Genomic DNA, 18566 nt, shown 5'->3' with positions numbered 1-18566 from the left:
AGCGGACGGAGGGCTCCTGATCAGTTCTCCCCCACCCACAAGTCATTTTCCGTGACCCGGCACCCATGAAACACTTCAGTTCATCAGAAACTGCATTCTGACCCAGTTAGATCTATAGGCTGGTCTGTGAATGGACCTAAGTGTGAGCTGGTTCTCTTTAGCACCGCCCCCGCCCCCCCCCCCCGCCCCCGCCATGCAGTCCACGTCCCATGTCCCCAAAGCCCCAGGAGACAAAGCCACTCACCTGGGAACTGATAGCCATAGCTAGGAGCAAATCCAGGGTAGCCGCGGCCATAGGTTGCCACAAAGTTGGGGTAGCCTTGAACACAGAGAGAAAGACCATGTCAGTGAGTGCAGCCACCTCTGGTTGGGAGAAGCCCGAGGAGGGTGGGAGTAAGAAACAGTGTGAGTTATTTTCCTCCACAAAGTGACTGTCTCCAGTGGGGGCTGTTTACCCAGGGCCTGGGTCACCGCTTGCCCATGGCTGGGGCACTGCCGTCAGCCTGCTGGTGATGAGACCCTATTTGGGCAGCTGCTGCTGCTGCTAAGTCACTTCAGTCGTGTCCGACTCTGTGCGACCCCATAGACGGCAGCCCACCAGGCTCCCCCGTCCCTGGGATTCTCCAGGCAAGAACACGGGAGTGGGTTGCCATTTCCTTCTCCAATGCATGAAAGTGAAAAGTGAAAGTGAAGTCACTCAGTCATGTCCAATTCTTAGCAACCCCATGGACTGTAGCCCACCAGGCTCCTCCATCCACGGGATTTTCCAGGCAAGAGTACTGGAGTGGGGTGCCATTGCCTTCATCTAAAACAGTATATATTCAGTATGAGTCCTCAGGTGAGCTTTTAAATGAGAAGACTTTGTATAAACTTTTGTGCAGCCCGGGTAATCGCAGTAGTGGACGCGCCGTTTCTCCAAAATCGGGGTTACTCCTTCTATCGTATCTGACAGGCTGGATGTTTTGCGAAGTAACTGGCAGGGTGGCAGGTAAACTTGGATTATGAATTGCCAGTTTAGAAGCAATGGTAGCAGCGCAGGATGGAGGTGGGGTTAAATTCTGAAGCATCTCTGCTTGTCTATCTGGACTTCCAGGCTCTGAGCTTGGTGGTGACGGGGGTTACGTAAGTGGCGTGCTGGGGAAGAAACTGACTTGGCATGGTGTATGTGCAAGGGGGCACGCTCTGGAATTGCTTGATGGCGGTCGGCGGGACGGCGGAGGTGTGATTGTTAAGGCCCGCCACGGCGGCCGACGTTGCAACATTAGGAGTGTCCATTACTGCTGTCTGCTTGGTAAACTGGGCATATCTCCATCTGGCGTTTTCAGGAGCTGCTACAGATGGCCCTGCTGGGGAGGGACAGAAGGATGAAGGTCTGGTGTAGGAAGTTCTTGTTTGATGAAAATGTTGTTCACCTCTGGAGCTGCGGTCTGGTGGGAGCTGAATATGCTGGTGACTCGGGGAGGGCCTGGGTTGGGGCCGGAGGAGGGGCTGTCATCTCACTCTGGCAGCTGAAAATGGTAAGAGGTTCTGTCTTGATGGGTGTTACGCGGGGTCTCTGGGATTTGTAGAGGCCAGTACTCAGGTGAGTGATGTCAGGAAGGAAGAGGTTCATGTTGACACTGTAAGGCAACCCTTCACTGTCAGTGAAGAACCGGTCTATGACTGAGGCACTGTCTCGCCTATACTTTTCATGTTCTGGAATTCTAGAAACTGGAGGAAGCTGAGGTGTCAGGTCCTTCTCCATTTCACATCTTGTCTGGACCAGCTCCTCGGCGGGCACCCGCGGGCCCGCTGCGGGCTGCGCCTGTGGGTGGTGGTGCAGATGCTTCAGCTCGTCGCCGGGGAAGAGCGCCGCGTTGCGGGCCGGGCTCGCGGCGCCCAGCACGGGCTTGAGCTGCGCGAACACCGGTTCGTCCTGCGGGGCCGGCGGCTGGGGCACGGGTCCCGGGCGGGCGCTCATGATCAGCACCCAGGTAGCCATGGGCACTCGGGGTTGGGGAGGGGGCGGTTCCGGGCGCGGGGCGCGAGTCGAGCGCGTTCCCCACGTCGCCCACACTGCTCAGGTCGGCGAGCTCGCCTCGGGACGGACCCCTCAGCTCACAAGCAGGCGCGGTTTTCAAAGGCACACAAGAAAAGCCAAACTCTTCCGCTCCACCACGCGTAAACGCCGACGCCCACCCGACGACCACTTTCTCCTGCCCCGCCGCACCGCGCTCCCTAGCTCCCCGGAGTCATCTCCCGCCACTGCCTGTCTCTGCGAGCGAGCTGCTAGCGCGCGGACCTGCCCCGCAACCCCTAAGCCCACACACTTTCTTGAACCTGCAGAGTAAATGCCATGCGTTAGCCCCAGACCCTGGGCCCGCTACTGCTGCTGACATTTGCAGAGCTTACCCTGAATATACTTTACCTTAAAGCTATTGACAGTAGGAGATTAAAGTTCTTGTAATGCCTCCTTAAGGCGGCAGAGCCAGCACCATGGACAGAGCATAAGTGACGGGGGTGGGGTTTACAGTCTGGGGGCAAACTCAGGGTTGACACCATGCTTCTGGAAAAAACAGTGGGCCCAGTGAGATACGGCCCAGGAGACGCGGCGACCAGCCGTGTCAGGCAGGGAGACGCCACTGCGTCTTCCTAAGGCTCTGGGAGAACGGGGAGCTCCTGGCTGTAAACGTGCACCACAAGCATCAATGCAAAGCCTCGCCGGCATTTCCCAGCAAGCATGGTCCTTCCAGGTGCCTGTCTCAGTGGGTACCCCGGGGGTGGTGGCTAAATGAGGGGTGCCTGTGGAAACCGCTGCTGGGCTGTGCCTGGGGTGCAGCGGTAACCACTGCAAGTTCTGGGGCTCATGTGGTCTTCGGTCTGTTACCAGCCCCCCAGGAGATGCCACTTCAGCTCCCTACCCTTCACTGTGCCTTTCTCCATACCCTAGCCTCTCGATTCAGGATACAAAGACGGCTGGGGGTAACCCTGAACGTCAGACACCCATGGCTACCCCATTCCAGCCGGCAACTCCTCTCCGTCTCCCTCTGCTCAATGTAGAATTTCAGTCTCTTCACACTCTTAAAATCCCACCCTGGTCACCCTCCCACCTAGTCGACGACGATGACCACCACCACCTGCCCAACTTGTGTTCTGGCCTCTGAGCCAGACGTCTGTGGTGGTTTTGGCTGCTTGGCACCTGAAACCCCTTCTCTGTGTTTGAGTCTCGAAAGGCCTCCCTCCTGCTCTTGCTGAGCCTGGCAGCTGGGATAGACTGTGAACCTGGGCTGGGCCAGTGGAAGTCTGCCTCAGGGGCCAGGGGGGCAGAGAAGGAAGGCAGTTCAGAATCTGTTCTGGTGTCAGCAGCACACAGAGCCCAGGGTCCACTGATACCAACAGCTGCCCCCTGACTGCGTCATTCCTGGGCTGTCCCTTGGTTGGACTGTGGCTGACCGCCTAGCTGTCCAGTTCCTTCCTGTTCCCCAGCCTTCCTGGCAGTTCTGTGCATTGCCCAAGCCCCTTCCAATAATCTCCTTTACTGCTGACAGCAGTCAGAGTTATTTCTGTTGCTTTGTCACCAAAACGCTGGTAGAAAGCTGGTCTGATGGGCGGGTTTAGGACAGTCTCCACTCCCTCCAGCCGTAAGGATGATAGTGACAGGTTTCCACATGTATCCCCGTGGCTCCAGACAGCAACGTAAATACCCTAGACACAGGCTCTGGGGGCATATCATCTGCCTTTAAGGTGGCTTCTCACAAGTTACAAGCATTTTCTGTCCCTGTAGATGATGGCTGAAGACCAGGACCATTCACGAAATTCCAGCTTGGGAGCCTCCACATGAGTTAGAGTTTGCAGGTCTTCCTGCTGCCTGCTCTGAGTGCTCTTATGCCTCATGTGTGCGTGCTAAGTCGCTTCAGTCATCTCCAACTCTTTGCAACCCAGTGGACTATAGCCTGCCAGGCTCCTCTGTCCATGGGATTCTCCAGACAAGAATACCCGAGTGGGTTGCCATGCCCTCCTCCAGGGGATCTTCTTGACCCAGGGATCGGACTTGCATCTCCTGCATTACAGGTGGATTCTTTACCACCAAGCCACCAGGGAAGCCCCTTGGAGGCTCAGAAGTGGGCCTTACCCTTTCTCACTTTTCTGCTTATTGGAGTCACAGCTTCTGCCTTGACCAGAGGATCCGTCAAGAGCCAGGACAGAAGCTTACTGGACTGCACATCAGGAGGTGTGTTCTCCAGGCCTGCCTCTGGCCCAGGGCCATGCCATGGGGGGTGACCCCCTTTCCTCTGGGTGACTGAGTCGTGCCATCTGTAGGGACCTTTGCAGGACCCCTGCAGCACTAATTCTCACCAGAGACCCCAATTCTCAACAGAAACCAGTGGTGGCTCCTTTCCTTTGCTTTGGCTAGAGCCTTTCCAAATCTGCCATCGCAACTCACCATCCAGTCAACCAAAACCTGTTTATACCCCAAAAGGGTCTTGCTGCTTGCTCTTTCCCCATGAGCTTATTCTCCCAGCACCTGGTTCCTGGTTGGCAGCCGGCTGCCCACACCAGCCAGGGTGACCTGGCAGCCTTGCCCTGACTACAGAGGAGCAGACCCCAGTGAGTCCACTGAGCTCTGGCACCCGACGGGGAAAGGGCGACAGAGATGGGGACTCGGGTGCCTCGAGTGGACACACACACTGGCTCCTTCCTTGGTATCTATTTCACGGGTGGTCTGCCCAAGTCTCCTCCAAAGTAATCACTTGCTATCAAATCAGATCTTTCAGCACTAGACTTCTTACCATTATTTCAACAATATTGATAAATGGCTTATATGCAAACAGCCAAATCACCACTGCTGAGGGGTTTTCCTAGTGAAAAATGACTCCTCTGCCTCTAACTTTAGCACTGGGTCTTACATATTTCAGTGTTAACATGACGCAAATTACAAGCCTATGTGTCACTGCTGAGACTCCCTCAGGGTAGGTGGGGTGGAGGGTGGTGAACACCCTGTCCCTCCCTGACTCGGGTCACCAGTACAAAGCCGTTGTGTCTGCTTTCTCCCTGGCACAGGAAGGATGAAAAAATGGTCAAGTTTACCCCAATCTGGGGCCTCACCCCAATCTTCCCGGACATGTCAAAATTGTCTCCTATACAACAAAGATGAGAATTTGGCATCTGCCTGAGTGGGGGATCTTATCTCCACCCCTATCGCTGAACATCCTCTGGGTCAAGCAGATGAAATCATAAATTTATAATACAACATTACTTCAATTTTCCTCTTCATTTACCGCTGTGCAGCCCAGCTCTGCTCCAGCGGCTCACAGCCCCGGCCACACGGGGGAAATTGGCTGGCTGCATATCAATAGCACATTACAGCAGCCCCATGCAGACACTCCGTCAAGCCACATTACAGTGAGATGACCCAGCCACCACTCCCATTAGGAGCCAGGCCCCTCCCGCGCTGGCCACTGCACAATTTATTTGCTCCAGTACTCTGGATGCCTGATCAATCCCACAGTAATTATCTCTTGTCACCAAAGAAAAAAACCAAATCTTCTGCCTGGATGACCACCTTTCGTGCAGACTGGCTTTCCATTGTGTGTGTGGGGGGGGTGGGGAATCAGAAACCAACAAGAGATTTTGAATTTGCCAGTCTGATCATTTGGGCGACGCTGGAAGAATTCTCAGAATTGCGGCTCTAGATATTTGCTCCAACCCTAAAAGGTGTCTGTATTTTAGAGGGGCACATGACAAATTCTCTTCCCGGCTCTGTGACTCAGCTAACTCAGAGTCACGGAAAACTGCTCCACTGAGGTGCCCGACTTGAAAGAGACAAGAGACAAGGGCTGTTTATCCAGGGAGCCGCCAGTGAGGGACAGTCTGCTGGCGGTATGCAGTGTTGCCTCGGGCACTAGGGCGGCTCCATGAGGTCTGCATACAGATGAGATATACCCAGTGCCAAGAGGCCCTCCCAGACCACCGTCTACAAGGACTGGGGCCAACATAATCACCTGGAGTCACAGGGGCTCCCCCAGACTTGTGCTAGCCCATTAAAATTTAATCGAATTTAAACTGTATTAAAAAAAAGTCAGTTCTTCAGCCCCACCTTAAATACACATAGGCACATGTAGCTACCATCTCGGGTGGAGCAGATACAGAGTTTTTCCACCACTGAGGAAAGTTCTGTGCACTGTGCTGCTTTAGAAGGAAAACGAAGAGCTGAACTTTGAGTCTCCTCTGTTTACCAGAAAACAGCTGAACAAATGGAGACCTCCTTTTGGGTATGACCTCAAGAGATATTTGGGGAAAGACAAATCCCAGCTGAAATTACAAATGAGTCTAGGCATGTGGCTGTATGTTCCAGCCAATCTCCTTTTGATTAGTGAATGCCAGCAGATTACAGCTCCTTGCCCCTTCCAGACCAAAAAAAAAAAAAAATTTTTTTTGGCTTTCATTTCTGAGGGGCTTAATGTCAGGGGGCACTGGGTCAGGATTTCACAGCGTTGGTGAGAATGCCCCTGGCTTTCTGCAGCCGGTCAACAGTGCCTCTTTACTTCTGGGCCCGTGAGCCGAAGCTTTTTTACAAAGCCTCAGTAATGAGGTATTTCTCTACTACTAGTATCAAACATGTTACCTAGTGTGTGCCCAGCGAGGTCAAGATAGAAGCGGTAGGATTATGTGTCTCAAGGCAGAGAAGGCTAAGAGAAATCAGATGCAGCAACAATAATCATGTTTGCTTTTATTGAATCTACCTTCATTTAAGAAAAAACAGAGATTCTAATGCACTGGGTGGGCAAGGCAGAGAACAAAGTCCGAGGGCTGCAGAAACACCTTTCCTAGGGGTGTTGCTTGATTTTGGTTTTGGCCGTCTCAAAGGCAGGGAATGATGACTCCTTCTCTCCTACACTTTCTTCAAGGAGTTCCCATTGGGCTGATTAGTCCAATGATTCTGTCAAAGGCTATGAAAACCAAAAACCAAAGCAGCTGTAGGTTTCTTGGTTTCTTTCCAAGAAGGCTGGCCGTCACATCAAGAGAGATCAAGAATAACCGTGCAGCAATACCCTCATCAGCCTCCCTCTGATGAGATCTCCAAAGTATGGAGAAAATCTTAAAGGGCATTTAAAAATTAGTTCCATGGTTTCCAAGTCATTTATAGATGAGGGTGCCTGCTGTCTCACTAGAATGTCAGCTCCCTGATACCAGAGACTTCCTTCTCTGCTGTCTCCTCAGCATCTAGAACAATGCCTGGCACTTAGCAGGTACTCAACAGATACTTGTTGAGTGAATGGATTTAAAAGCTTTAGCGGTTTATCGTCTCAACTCTAAAAACCCCCACCAGTGTTACTTAATTTTCTATCCTTTCAACAATAAAAATTTTAATCACGGGAACCTTACCTCCTTAACAAACTTAAGTGTTTCTGCGTGAGCCAAGCTCATTAACCAAATTGGTGGTGTCGGCGATGATGGTGATTCTAAGGCTGATATGGAGGCCAGTGCACTGTGGAGTTGGGGACCCAGGTGACTGACGGGGTCAGGTCAGGCCATCCTGCCAAAGGATTAGACTCCGGTGATGCCATCCCTTTAGAGGGAGAAGGCAAGGGCTTCAGCCACAGTGCAGCAGATTGCATCCTCCTCGCCCAACAGTCCAGGGGCTCGGGGTGCCCAGCTGCACCCGCAGGTGAGATGGAATGCAGCCCTGGGAAGATCCTGGTGAGCACATCGAAGGCCTGGCGGAGACCTCAGCCCGGCTGGGCGGGTGGGGGGGGGGGCAACAGGTTGACCAGACTGTAGACTGTGGGCTTGTTTCCTGGGTGCTGGTCTGTCTGATGCCCACCTCTGCTGAGCTGGTTCCTGACTGGGGGCACACGTGGGGACCTCTAAGGACGCCCCATCTCTGCAGGCATCTGGACAGCCTCAACATACTAGCTGGGGGATTTAGGAGAGCCGGGGGCGAGGAGGCTTGGAGTCCAGTGCATGGATCTCCTTGGGAGGCAGAAATTCTAAGACAATCCAACTCCTCTGACTGGGGTCTGATCCGAGGATGAGGGTGCAGGAGCCAGGTCACAGTCACACACAGAGGCAGGTCGAGCGATGCTCTTGGTCACTGGCAGGAAGGGGTCCTAAGTGGAAGGGCGTCAGGCACCTACTTGGATGGTAATTTGCCCAGGGCTCCCCAGTATGTTACTAATAATTGCTCCCAGGTTGAGTATATATTACTGTGTTTTGTTGATTGGAAGACACACTTCTTTTATTTCAAACATCTTAACATTCCGAAAGTGGTCATCATCTCTCAGTGAGGTTTGGTTAAGCATAAATTCTTTCTTTCTAAATAGTACACTATGTGTATACTTGAATTTGATGCAACGCAGCACTGGCTAGGCATGGTATGGTTTCATTTATCCTCAACACCCCCTGAAGTGTGGGCTCCCACCTCCCGATGGAGGGGTAACTGCAGGGCGGTGGGGCTGTCCCTCCCCACGTCACACACTGACCAGGAGAGAAGCCTACATCCCCCGATTTCAGAGTCCCGAGCCCTTCCCCAGGGTCCACACAGCCTCCCGTGGTGGATGCTGGACCCACACCAGCAGTTCAGCTCAGAGAGCTCTCTGCCTGCGTGGTGGAGGAGGCGAGCCTCTGAGATCCGAGGGGGCCTGGCCGGGGCGTGGGGCGTTCCCTGGTGGGAGCCTTGACCACAGCCATGTGGGCAGAAGGCCAGCCTTTAAGCAGCACGGGTGGGGGTGATGGGGTGAGCTGGGGGCGGGATGCCTCAAGAACCAACAGCCTCAACCACAAGGACATCTGAAACTACCCATCACTACCTCTTCACTGCAGCTCAGAGAAGTCACAGTTTGGAATGCAAGACAGCACAGTTGGGGCAGATGAGCAAACACCTGGCATTAATCACGTTCCCACCCCTCAGTGAGCAGGAGCTAATCGGACTGTGCCGGAGAAGCGCGGCCCACTCGGGTCTGCCCCCTACCAGCTGCGGCCAAGGCCCCTGGGCCTGTCCCCTCTCCCCACACACACTGCCTGGACCTGGCCCACCAGCAGGCTTGCTGGCCCTTGGGGTTCCAGGCTAGGACCCTCACATTCCAGCTACCCGGCCTGCACTGCCCTTGGCTTGCTCCTGCCTCGCATCCTAGCTGAGAGGTCACCTCCGCACGGGAGATGTCCCCTGATTCCTGCGACTCGTTTCCGTTGGTCATCACGTGCCTGTGAAGCGCCTCGCGAGTCTATCACGAGTAATCTCACACCTGTGTGATGCTGATGAATGTCACCTCTCTCTGCTCCGTGAGGGCAGGGCCCACAGCTGCCTTGTTAAGCTCTGCCGCCCAGGGCTGGCCCTGGGCCAGGCAGGCAGAGGGCCTCCAGAACTGCTTGCTGTCGAATGCTTCCTGCAGCCAGCGAGGCCCCTGCCTGGGCGCCCGTTAGGAAACCTCTGGTCTCTGGAACCCTGAGACCTTGCTTGGCATCTGGGGAGGGCACAACTGAGCCGCACTTAGCTCTTTGTCAGCTGATGTGAATGAGTTTACTTCTCTTCACGCCTCTGCCTCCCCAGGAAGAAAACCAGCTTACTCTTCCCAGTATATACAGGGTACTAAATGAGAGGCAGAAAGGTGGGGGCACTTCCTGAAGATCTGGACCCCAAAACTCTCCCCATTTGATGCCCTAGAGACTTGATATTCAACATTTAAAACTTCAAGAATCTGAGAGCCAGCAGGTGGTAATGGGCTCAACTCTTTTTTAAGATTTGATTTTAAAATTCAAAGCAATTAATCCATTTGGGGTTTCTTTTGGTATACAACATAAGGTTAAGGCCATATAAAAATTATCTTTTACAGCAAGAGCTACATGAATGTCTTGTAGTCAACCACAAAATAATTATCACCAATTTAAAAAAAATTTCATTTCTTTATAATAATTAAACTTGTACATAGAAATACATTTAGTTTAGGCTCTTTAACTTTTTCGACCAACAGGCGCCTTCCTATATGCCACACTATTTTAATTATTGTAGTTTTCTACTATGTTCTGATATATGGTCAAACTCTCTTTTTTTCTCATTTCTCTTTAAAAAATTTTTTTCTTATTTATTGTCATGTGTTTCAACGTCCACATAAGTGTTAGAACCATTTGGCCAACTTTTAAAGAATTACAATAGGAATTTTCCCTGAAACTCTGTTAAAGTTAAAAAGTTAACTTAAGAATTGGCATCTCAGCCATTTTGAGAATTCTCATTCCACTTTTTAAAGTTCCACAAAATAACTTTACGTGCTTCTGTTATTTCCACAGACAAATAGATACCATTATTTTTAAGAATTTATAAAGACAAGAAAAGTTTCATAAATTTAAAACTGAGCGAGGAGCGATTTAAACACCAGCAAATCTGAAAATACACAAAGAGCTTATCAAACAATATAGAAGAGAGACTCTTAGCCAAACCAAATGAAACCCATTAAAACTAGACAGGCTGTGTGCCTGAATGGAATTTCACCATTAACTACCATTTATCCCATTTAATTAGTATTTTCCCAACACACAATAACTTGCACTGAAATACCGTTCTCTCGCCTTGAAATTTCTAATTATTGTTGCGAACCACACCATTACGCCTCTCCACTGCTTTCTCCATCTTTCATGCCATTTAGGCGGCAAGATTTTCAATTATCTACAGAGGACGGACAGCGATACCTTTAAGGAAGGGGCATAATGTGCAACTCAATTTCTCTAAAGGCCAGGAGAGATCATTTTTCGTCAGAACAAACACACTTGGTCTTTCATCTTTTTTTTTTTTTTTTGCAAATAAAGAATAAAACAGGTTATTTAAGACATCCATTTAAATGCAAATTTTGATATCCCAAGAGAAAAATGTTAATCATTTAAACAGACAGGATTATCTCCCACCCTTGCCATAGCCCCTCCTCTTCCAGCTTCTAGGCAATGCAGCCTCAGCCCACGTAAGTTTAAGTCAGCCAGGAGTCCTTAGGTGTTTAAGAGCTCCATGTGAGTGGAGAAGCCTGAAGCAGAGAGAGTAACTTTTCCTCCTTTCGAAAAAGGGAATGGAAAGGGGAAAGAATAATATCAAGCATCTCCTATGGGTCAGGCATCTATATGTTTCTGCTAATTTGGTGGTCGCAACTGTCTTGCAAGAGGGATTATCACCCTTATAGACAGATGGGGAAGCTGACGCTTGGACAGATGAAGCAGCGTGCCCAGCTGGAGGGTGACCAGGTTCCCAGGCCCTGGCCCAGACTCACCCAGCATCCCCATGCCGAGCATGAACGCATCCATGGTGTAAGGCAGTCCCCGGGCCCGGCCTCTCGTCCCAGGTGGGAACATGACTTCCTTCGGCTGAGCTTTCTTACATTCTACCTGTTAAACAGAAAGGCGAACAAATGAGATGCAAATGAATTCCATGTAAATGTCAAAGGCAGGACTGATCTGGTTACAGCTAAGTTATTTTTAGCCTCGCTCCTTACTCACTGTAAAAATAGCCACGCCGAGTAAATGGCCTGCAAAACAAATACTAAAGAAAACACACCACTTGTACAAATCCTGCTTTAAAGAAAAACCTACAAGGATGAGACTGGGTTGGGAGGGGCGGCCAGGACGTCAGCTGAAGAGGCATAGGCGTGGGTTGGAGCTCAGATTGAAACCTGTGCAGAAGGCAGGGGAGGTTAGGAGACTGGCAATGGCTGCTGGATGCATCTGTGAATAGTAACAACAGCAACAGTAATAATCCGTCATGATTATGCGGCCCTTTACATGCTTACACATTTCTCTCAGGCTCTATCAGGTCAGTCACTCTTCATATCAGGCCATCTGATCCTGTCTCTCACTAAACAGACTGGCTAGTTAAGACCAACCTAGACAGCATATTAAGAAGCAGAGACATTACTTTGCCAACAAAGGTCTGTCTAGTCAAGGCTTTGGTTTTTCCTGTGGTCATGTATGGATGTGAGAGCTGGACTATAAAGAAAGCTGAGCACAGAAGAATTGATGCTTTTGAACTGTGGTGTTGGAGAAGACTCTTGAGAGTCCCTGGGACTGCGAGGAGATCCAACCAGTCCATCCTAAAGGAAATCAGTCCTGAATATTAACTGGAAAGACTAATGTTGAAGCTGAAACTCCAATACTTTGGCCACCTGATATGAAGAACTGACTCATTGGAAAAGACCCTGATGCTGGGAAAGATTGAAGGTGGGAGGAAAAGGGGACGACAGAGGATGAGATGGCTGGATGGCATCACCGACTCAATGGACATGAGTTTGAGTAAGCTCTGAGAGTTGGTGATGGACAAGGAAGCCTGGTATGCTGCGGTCCAGGGGTTTGCAAAGAGTCAGACATGACTGAGTGACTGAACTAAAGTTGTCTTTAAAAAAAAAAAAGTTGTCTTAGCGTCATATCATAGATGAGAAAACCAAGCATCCAAAGGCTTGTGAAACCCACTTATAAGCCATATCCCAGTAGGTGAGAGCTAGGAAGTTGGATTTTTAAAATTTCTAGGTCAGTGATGCCACCACCTCCTTAAAACCTGCCCCAGCACACTCCCACGGAAGTAATAAGATTAAACACGGATTTACTTTGCAGCTATGTCTTCCAGTGGTTGCTAATCTCTCCTTTCTGTTTCCCACTCTGCCTCCAAAACTTCTCAGTCCTATCCTGCTCACATCCAGCGGTCGCTTATTTAGCAACCTTAATGGTACGTAAGGCAAACCCCAGGAAGGAAGTGAAGCTGTTGCCTGCTGAAGCTCCTACACCGGTATTTCACTAGTGTTCTTTAGCCCTTGCTCAGCGCTTCTGTGCCTTCAGTTTACAGGCAAACTTAACAAGCACTGCTAGAAGGTAATCAGTCCTGTTGCTGATGAAGACGGAACGTTGTAGGGCAAGGCAGGGGTGCTTAAAGCTCCAAAAACGGACAGCACGCCAGCCTGGTGGGGATACAGAAAAGACAAGACTCAGGTATCTTTCGCTAAAAGGCAATCTGGGGCCATATGGCATAGGAGCCGAAACCCCACATTGCTCAACAGCTGCTGAGGGGTCACTACCACACAGACAATCACTATTGCTCACGGCACAACTGAGAGATGAAGAAAAAGTTAAGATTGTGCGTGATGTGCTTCATTTTAAAAAGCACCTACCCAGGTTATCCATTTTAGAGATATTCTCATTCCAAATACTTCAATTAAAAAACAGTTTGGTGCTTAAGGCTAGGGGAAGCTTTAATTACCTAAAATATTAACTCCTCTTTCTTCAAAGATGCTGGATAATAAGTATTACTGTTGCTCTTCAAAGAGTGATAACCACACGTTTTTTAAAAGATGGACAAAATGAGTCAACATTCATGACTGATACGTTTAATACAAAGAGTTTTTCTAGATTAAGAGGAAAGAGCATCCCCAAAGAGAGATGGGTAAAGGACACGAACAGGCAACTCACAAAAGTCCAATAAAGAAGCATACATTCCCGAATGAGACATTTATCTCTCGCCAACCAGACTGACTGCGATGAAAGAATTATTTGATGTCAGAGTCCCTGAGAGTATGGGGAATAGGGGTGGAAATTGGCAAATATTTTTCTGGAGGGCAACCTGATGAATAGTAAAAGCCGTAAATGCACACATCCTGTGACCAGTAATCCTACGTACAGGGATTTATCCCACAGGGATGAGGCTATTCACCACAAGCATTAATTATAATTTTTTTTTCAAAAGGAAATACAAACACTCCAAGAATGGAGAGTCAGGCTGAGTTTGGCTCACCCAAGCTGACTGAAAGCTATGCAGAGACGGAGAAGGAGGCCGATAGGAATACACATGGGTACGGGGAAAACCCTCAGTCCTGGGTGAACCAGGATGGTTGGTCTCCTGAACTGCAAGAGGTGGGGAAAAAAGCAAGTGACAGTGGAAATATATATCACACACGGGAAAAATACCAAAAAACAAATCACACCAAATTCGTCTTGAGTGAGTTTGTGCTTTATTTCCATGGTGCATTCTTTAAAAGAAATTAAAACAATTAAAAGAAATTCTTTAAAAGAAATTATTAATTTACTGGCGGCATTGGGTCTCAGTGGCGGCACACAGGATCTTTCATCATGGTGTGTGGGTTTAGCTGTCTTGCAGCGTGTGGAATCTTAGCTCCCAGACCAGGAATCAAACCCGCGTCCCTGCACTGGAGGGCGAATTCTTCACCATCGGACCACCAGGGAAGCCCCTCCCTTGTACATGCTGCCATTATTCCTTACTCTCCCAGCTTTTTTTTGCTTTGAGTCTTACTCTTGCAAGCGGGATGGGGTGATTTGTAGGAAATAAAATTCACGAGAATCGGGTCTTTCAGATGCCTCTCCAAAGCCCAGGGTTGACGCTGTGCTCCTGGAGTCCAGGTCTCACTCACCCTTGGGCCTCAGAAGCAGGCTGAGAAGCCGCATCTGGGAGTGCCTGCCCAGGCCTGGGGAGATGGGTGTGCTGTGCAGAGGCAGACAGATAATTACATGACGCCAACACCGGGCTCTGGAATAACACGCTAAGCGGCTCGCTTCCTAATAGTCCTATCGGTGACAGTCTACCGCACTGTCTTATGAAAATCTGCTGCCTGTTTCCAGGCAACCTGATCAACGAAATTTCAGGTTTATACAGTTTTCACTTGGGAAACATAAAGGTTAACTGACTGTAATGGGAGTATGTTCAACAAACCCACCTACTCTTCCTCTCGCTGAACGGGGCGGGCAGCTCCACTGGGCTCTGCTCTGTCTCGTCTCGCAGCTCTGGCTGCCTGGGTTCTGGCAACCCCCTGCCGCCCGCCGTGTCAACGGTGAGGGCTCCCAGGGACCTGAGTGACAGGACAGGCAGCCGTCGCCGCAGGGGGCCTGGCCTGGCTCAGCTGGCACTGAGAGCTTCTCGAAGGGTTCCGCAGGGCCAGGGGGCCTTACCCCCACCCCACCTCCTCTGATGATCTGGGATGGAGGGAGCACACAGAAGGGGAAAGGCGCACAGATCATGGATCCTGTGTCCTTGCAGTGGGCCAGGGGCTTGCTGAGGGTGCCAGACTGGCCGAAGCCTCGTATCTCCCACCAGATTGAGTGTTCAGGGCAAGGATCAGGGTCGGCCTCTACATCCTGGTTCCTCCGAGAGCAGGGACGGACTCGCATGCCCCTTAGGGTCAAGGAGATGCAACCACTTAATGCCACAGTGCTGAGGGGTGCGGCGTGCCCAGTGAGCGCCAGGCGGAAGGGGTGCAGAGACACATAAGGTGTATAAGGCAGAGCCCTGGCCGCTGTCTGTCGGTCTGCGAAAGGAGCAGGTCCTGACTGCGCTGTTCTCCCAACACAGGCCAACACTCATTGCCCAACCTTGTCACTTCTGGGCCTGTCGGCCTCTGCAGCTTCTTGAATTGGTGGACATTTGGGTCAACCCGTCACCACTATTCCCCCACAGGGTCCTGGGCAGAGCGGAGAACGTGGCTTGAGCACTGAGGTCAGAAGCCCAACGGGGGAGCCCTGCGCATCTCCGCAGCTTGGTGCACGTGGCCACCTGGCCGGAGGCTGTCCCAGTTTCCAACTGCCGTGCGACCAACTCCCCCCACACTTGGTGGCTCCGAGCACTAATTTATCTTCCTTCCTGGGCTTCTGAGTGCGAACTGGGCCCAGCGGGGCTACTGCTTGTGGTCAACCGTGTAGTTGTGGTCAGACGGTGGCTGGGGCAGCAGCCAGAGAAAGCCTGCCTCAGGGGAGGGCCAAGAGGCCCTTCTCCTTCCCACGGCGGGCAGTGGACACTGCTTTGGCAGGCACCATTCACCATGGCTTCTCTGGGGCACACAGGCTTCTCCCCAGCATGGGGGCGGAGACCCAAGAGAGAGTGTCTGAAAACCATGAGCACCCCAAGGGACCACGGCAGAAGCCGCCCAGCTTCCCACAACCCCGCCTTGGGTGTCACAGCTTCCACCACCTGCTACTGGTTACACTGGGCCAGCCTGGATCCAGTGTGGGAGAGCAACATGCAGTGAGCTCACAGGACGGTGGGACCCATGGCGACTGGCTGGCTGGGGGCGGTGGGCACCGAGGGCTGCCTTCACCACGGGGCCCAAGGCAGGGCACAGAAGTTTCCCTCCCAGGGCAGCCCTGGAGATGCCCGTCTGGCTCTCCGGGTAAACAGAAGCAAAACGGGAGTGGTTCTCCTGGGGATCAGCTCTCCAGCTCCTTCAGCGCCATCCCTCTGGGTAAGAGCCCCTCGTTGACAGTGAGTGCTCCCACCACCCACCCGAAGTGCTCGCTCTTGGGCAGGCCTGGGGAGGGGGTCCCGTCTGAGGAAGGAACACCTCCAAGGCTCGGGTCTCCCCAAATCAGCAGCTCAGACCCCACCTCCACGGCTTCTCACCATTGCTGGCACTGCTGCTGCTTCAGCTGGCGGCTAGACAACGGCGCCTGGGGGTGCGGCAGGAGGTGGCACAGGCGATTCCAGGTGGGTCTGCGCTCGCAGGAAGCCGCGGAGGCCACCTGTGACTGACTGCTCACTCCAGGAAGACGAGGTCTCCCGTTTCAACTTTCACGGCTGGCAAAGTCCGCAAGTAAGCCCACACCGGGATCCAGACGCCAGTGATGTGCCAACCCCCGGAGCTTCATGAGTCTGCTTTAGAGTTCCAAACATGCTGCTGTGCTTGGCCAACTCGCCTTGCAGGAGAGGGTGTGGCTTCTCTGCAGCCCTGCGGTGACGGGCTCAGAAGGAAGCCCGTCTTCAAAGACAGGACAGCTGAGGCAGCCGGCCGTCCAGAGGGCGAATCGGAGCCCTGCGAGCCGGATGCGTGGTCTCCAGCCCTCTGCGCGGGCTGCTCACTGTGCGGGGAGCCTTTGCCTCTGCCCATTGGAGCCAAAGCAGCTCAGCGAGGAGGTCTACTGTTTCTAATGCTCTACTTTGAAACAATTTCAAAAGGACAGCGCAAAGGACACTGCACGACCTTTTCCTATAGCTCAGCTGGTAAAGAATCCGCCTGCAGTGCAGGAGACCCTGGTTCGATTCCTGAGTTGGGAAGATCCCCTGGAGAAGGGAACAGCTACCCGCTCCAGTGTTCTGGCCTGGAGAATTCCAGGGACTGCAGATAGTCCACGGGGTCACAAAGAGCTGGACACGACCGAGGGCCTTTCAGTCTCGCACCCTGTATCAGCCATCTGTTGTGAATGCTTCACGCCTTCTGCTTTGCATTTGCACACTCTTTGTCGCTAACCATGTATTTTTTCCCGAACCATCTGAGAGTAAGCTGCATACATTACACTTTGCATTTCCTGAACATAAAGATGTTTTCTTATGTGAGCACAGTGCAGTTAGCAACCTCAGGACGTTTATCATCTACGAAGTACTTGTATCCAACTGCCTTCCATGTTCCTGTTCTGCCAGTGGCCCCAACGATCCCTGTACTGCGTACGGACAGCGCACAGCAGGAAGCTGAGGCCCAGGACGTCACACGTGGCGCCAGCGCTGCAGAACCATGAGTGGGGAGACTGGGTTTGAACCCAGGCCCGCCTGGTGTCCTGGCCCAACCAGGGCAGCAGGCCCTGTACCACCCTCGCTTGGGGGACGGGCAGGCGGGGGGCGCGACTTGGCACTGACTTTGGAAACAGCGCCGGGACTGCAGCGGGGACGGCTTTCCTGCAGCCAGTCTCAGCGGCCACCCGCACCCCACGGGCCCGCAGCCCGCATGGAGGCCAGCTCCCACCGGGCACCTTCTGGCAGAGATGGAAGGCCCGAGGAGGACGCCCAGGCCTGAGACGTGAAACGGCGTTTGTCCTCCCGCCGTCTCTACACAAACGGCCCCAGTCAGCACGCGCCCCAGGGCTGGGCCTCAGCCTGGGGAAACCCAGCCCCGTGCCCGCAGCCTTGGCTTGCCACACAGCACAAGGGGGCTCTGTGCGGCCTGAAGGGGCCAGCGTCTGCAGCTCCGATCCCTCCCCCACAAGGGTCTCGTAAGCAAGGACTTATCCTCCAGGGACAGAGGGGTCGACTTCAAAGGATGAAGGTCCACGGCTGCGCAGAGGCTGACCCGGGCTGTCAGGCTGGCGGGAGGGCAGGCGAGGGCCACAGTGGTGGGCAGGCCTCTCGGGGCGGCCAGGCACCGGGGGGATGGCTGGTGGCTTCTGCCGTAGGCGCCATCCTTCTGCGGAGCTCCCCGCAAGACGCCTGGCCACGGGAAAGCAGCTGCACCCCCTCACCAGCCGGGCTCTGTGGGCTCCAGGCCAGCCCTGCACCTCTGAAGCCCCACGTGGACACCACCTCCTACTCTGAGTGGAAGGGCCGAAGACCCTCAGATATAAGCATTCTGGGGTCCCAGCTCGAGCAGGCAGGTCCCCCGTGTTTCCAGTGAGGCAGGAGAGCTGAACTGCCCCCCCAAAGCCCCACAAGGCGCCCGCCACAGTGTCCCTGGCTCAGCCTTCTGCCCCCGCCCGCTGCTCTATCATGCTGTGTCCGCCAGTCACAAGCTGCTCCAGACACGCCAGGAGGGGGGCCCTCATGGGGCTCTGGCCTTCGGGAACCCGCAGAGCGAGACAAAGCCCGGGTGAGCTCCTCAGAGGGGAGCCAAGTCCCCCATCCCGCCTTGGGCCTGGTG

The 18566-nt window shown here is 52.7% G+C and overlaps 1 protein-coding gene and 1 pseudogene across 4 annotated transcripts in view; both read right to left on the bottom strand.

Annotated features, from left to right (window-relative positions):
• The window catches only part of MSI2 (musashi RNA binding protein 2), a 407990-nt gene that overhangs the window by 47486 nt on the left and 341938 nt on the right, over nucleotides 1-18566 (bottom strand). For all 4 annotated transcript variants that reach the window (XM_018064098.1, XM_018064097.1, XM_018064096.1 and 1 more), the window contains exons 9-10: nucleotides 11229-11343; nucleotides 245-319 (exon numbers count right to left, since the gene is read on the bottom strand). In XM_018064098.1, coding sequence (XP_017919587.1) covers nucleotides 245-319; nucleotides 11229-11343 — 190 coding nt within the window. The remainder of the gene's footprint in view (nucleotides 1-244; nucleotides 320-11228; nucleotides 11344-18566) is intronic.
• LOC102181715 lies at nucleotides 803-3943 on the bottom strand (annotated as a pseudogene).

Source organism: Capra hircus, chromosome 19 (assembly GCF_001704415.2).
Source record: "Capra hircus breed San Clemente chromosome 19, ASM170441v1, whole genome shotgun sequence".
NCBI classification, from domain to species: Eukaryota; Metazoa; Chordata; class Mammalia; order Artiodactyla; family Bovidae; genus Capra; species Capra hircus.
Note: the sequence above shows the minus strand (reverse complement) of the source record. Positions and strands in the feature narration are given on the sequence as shown.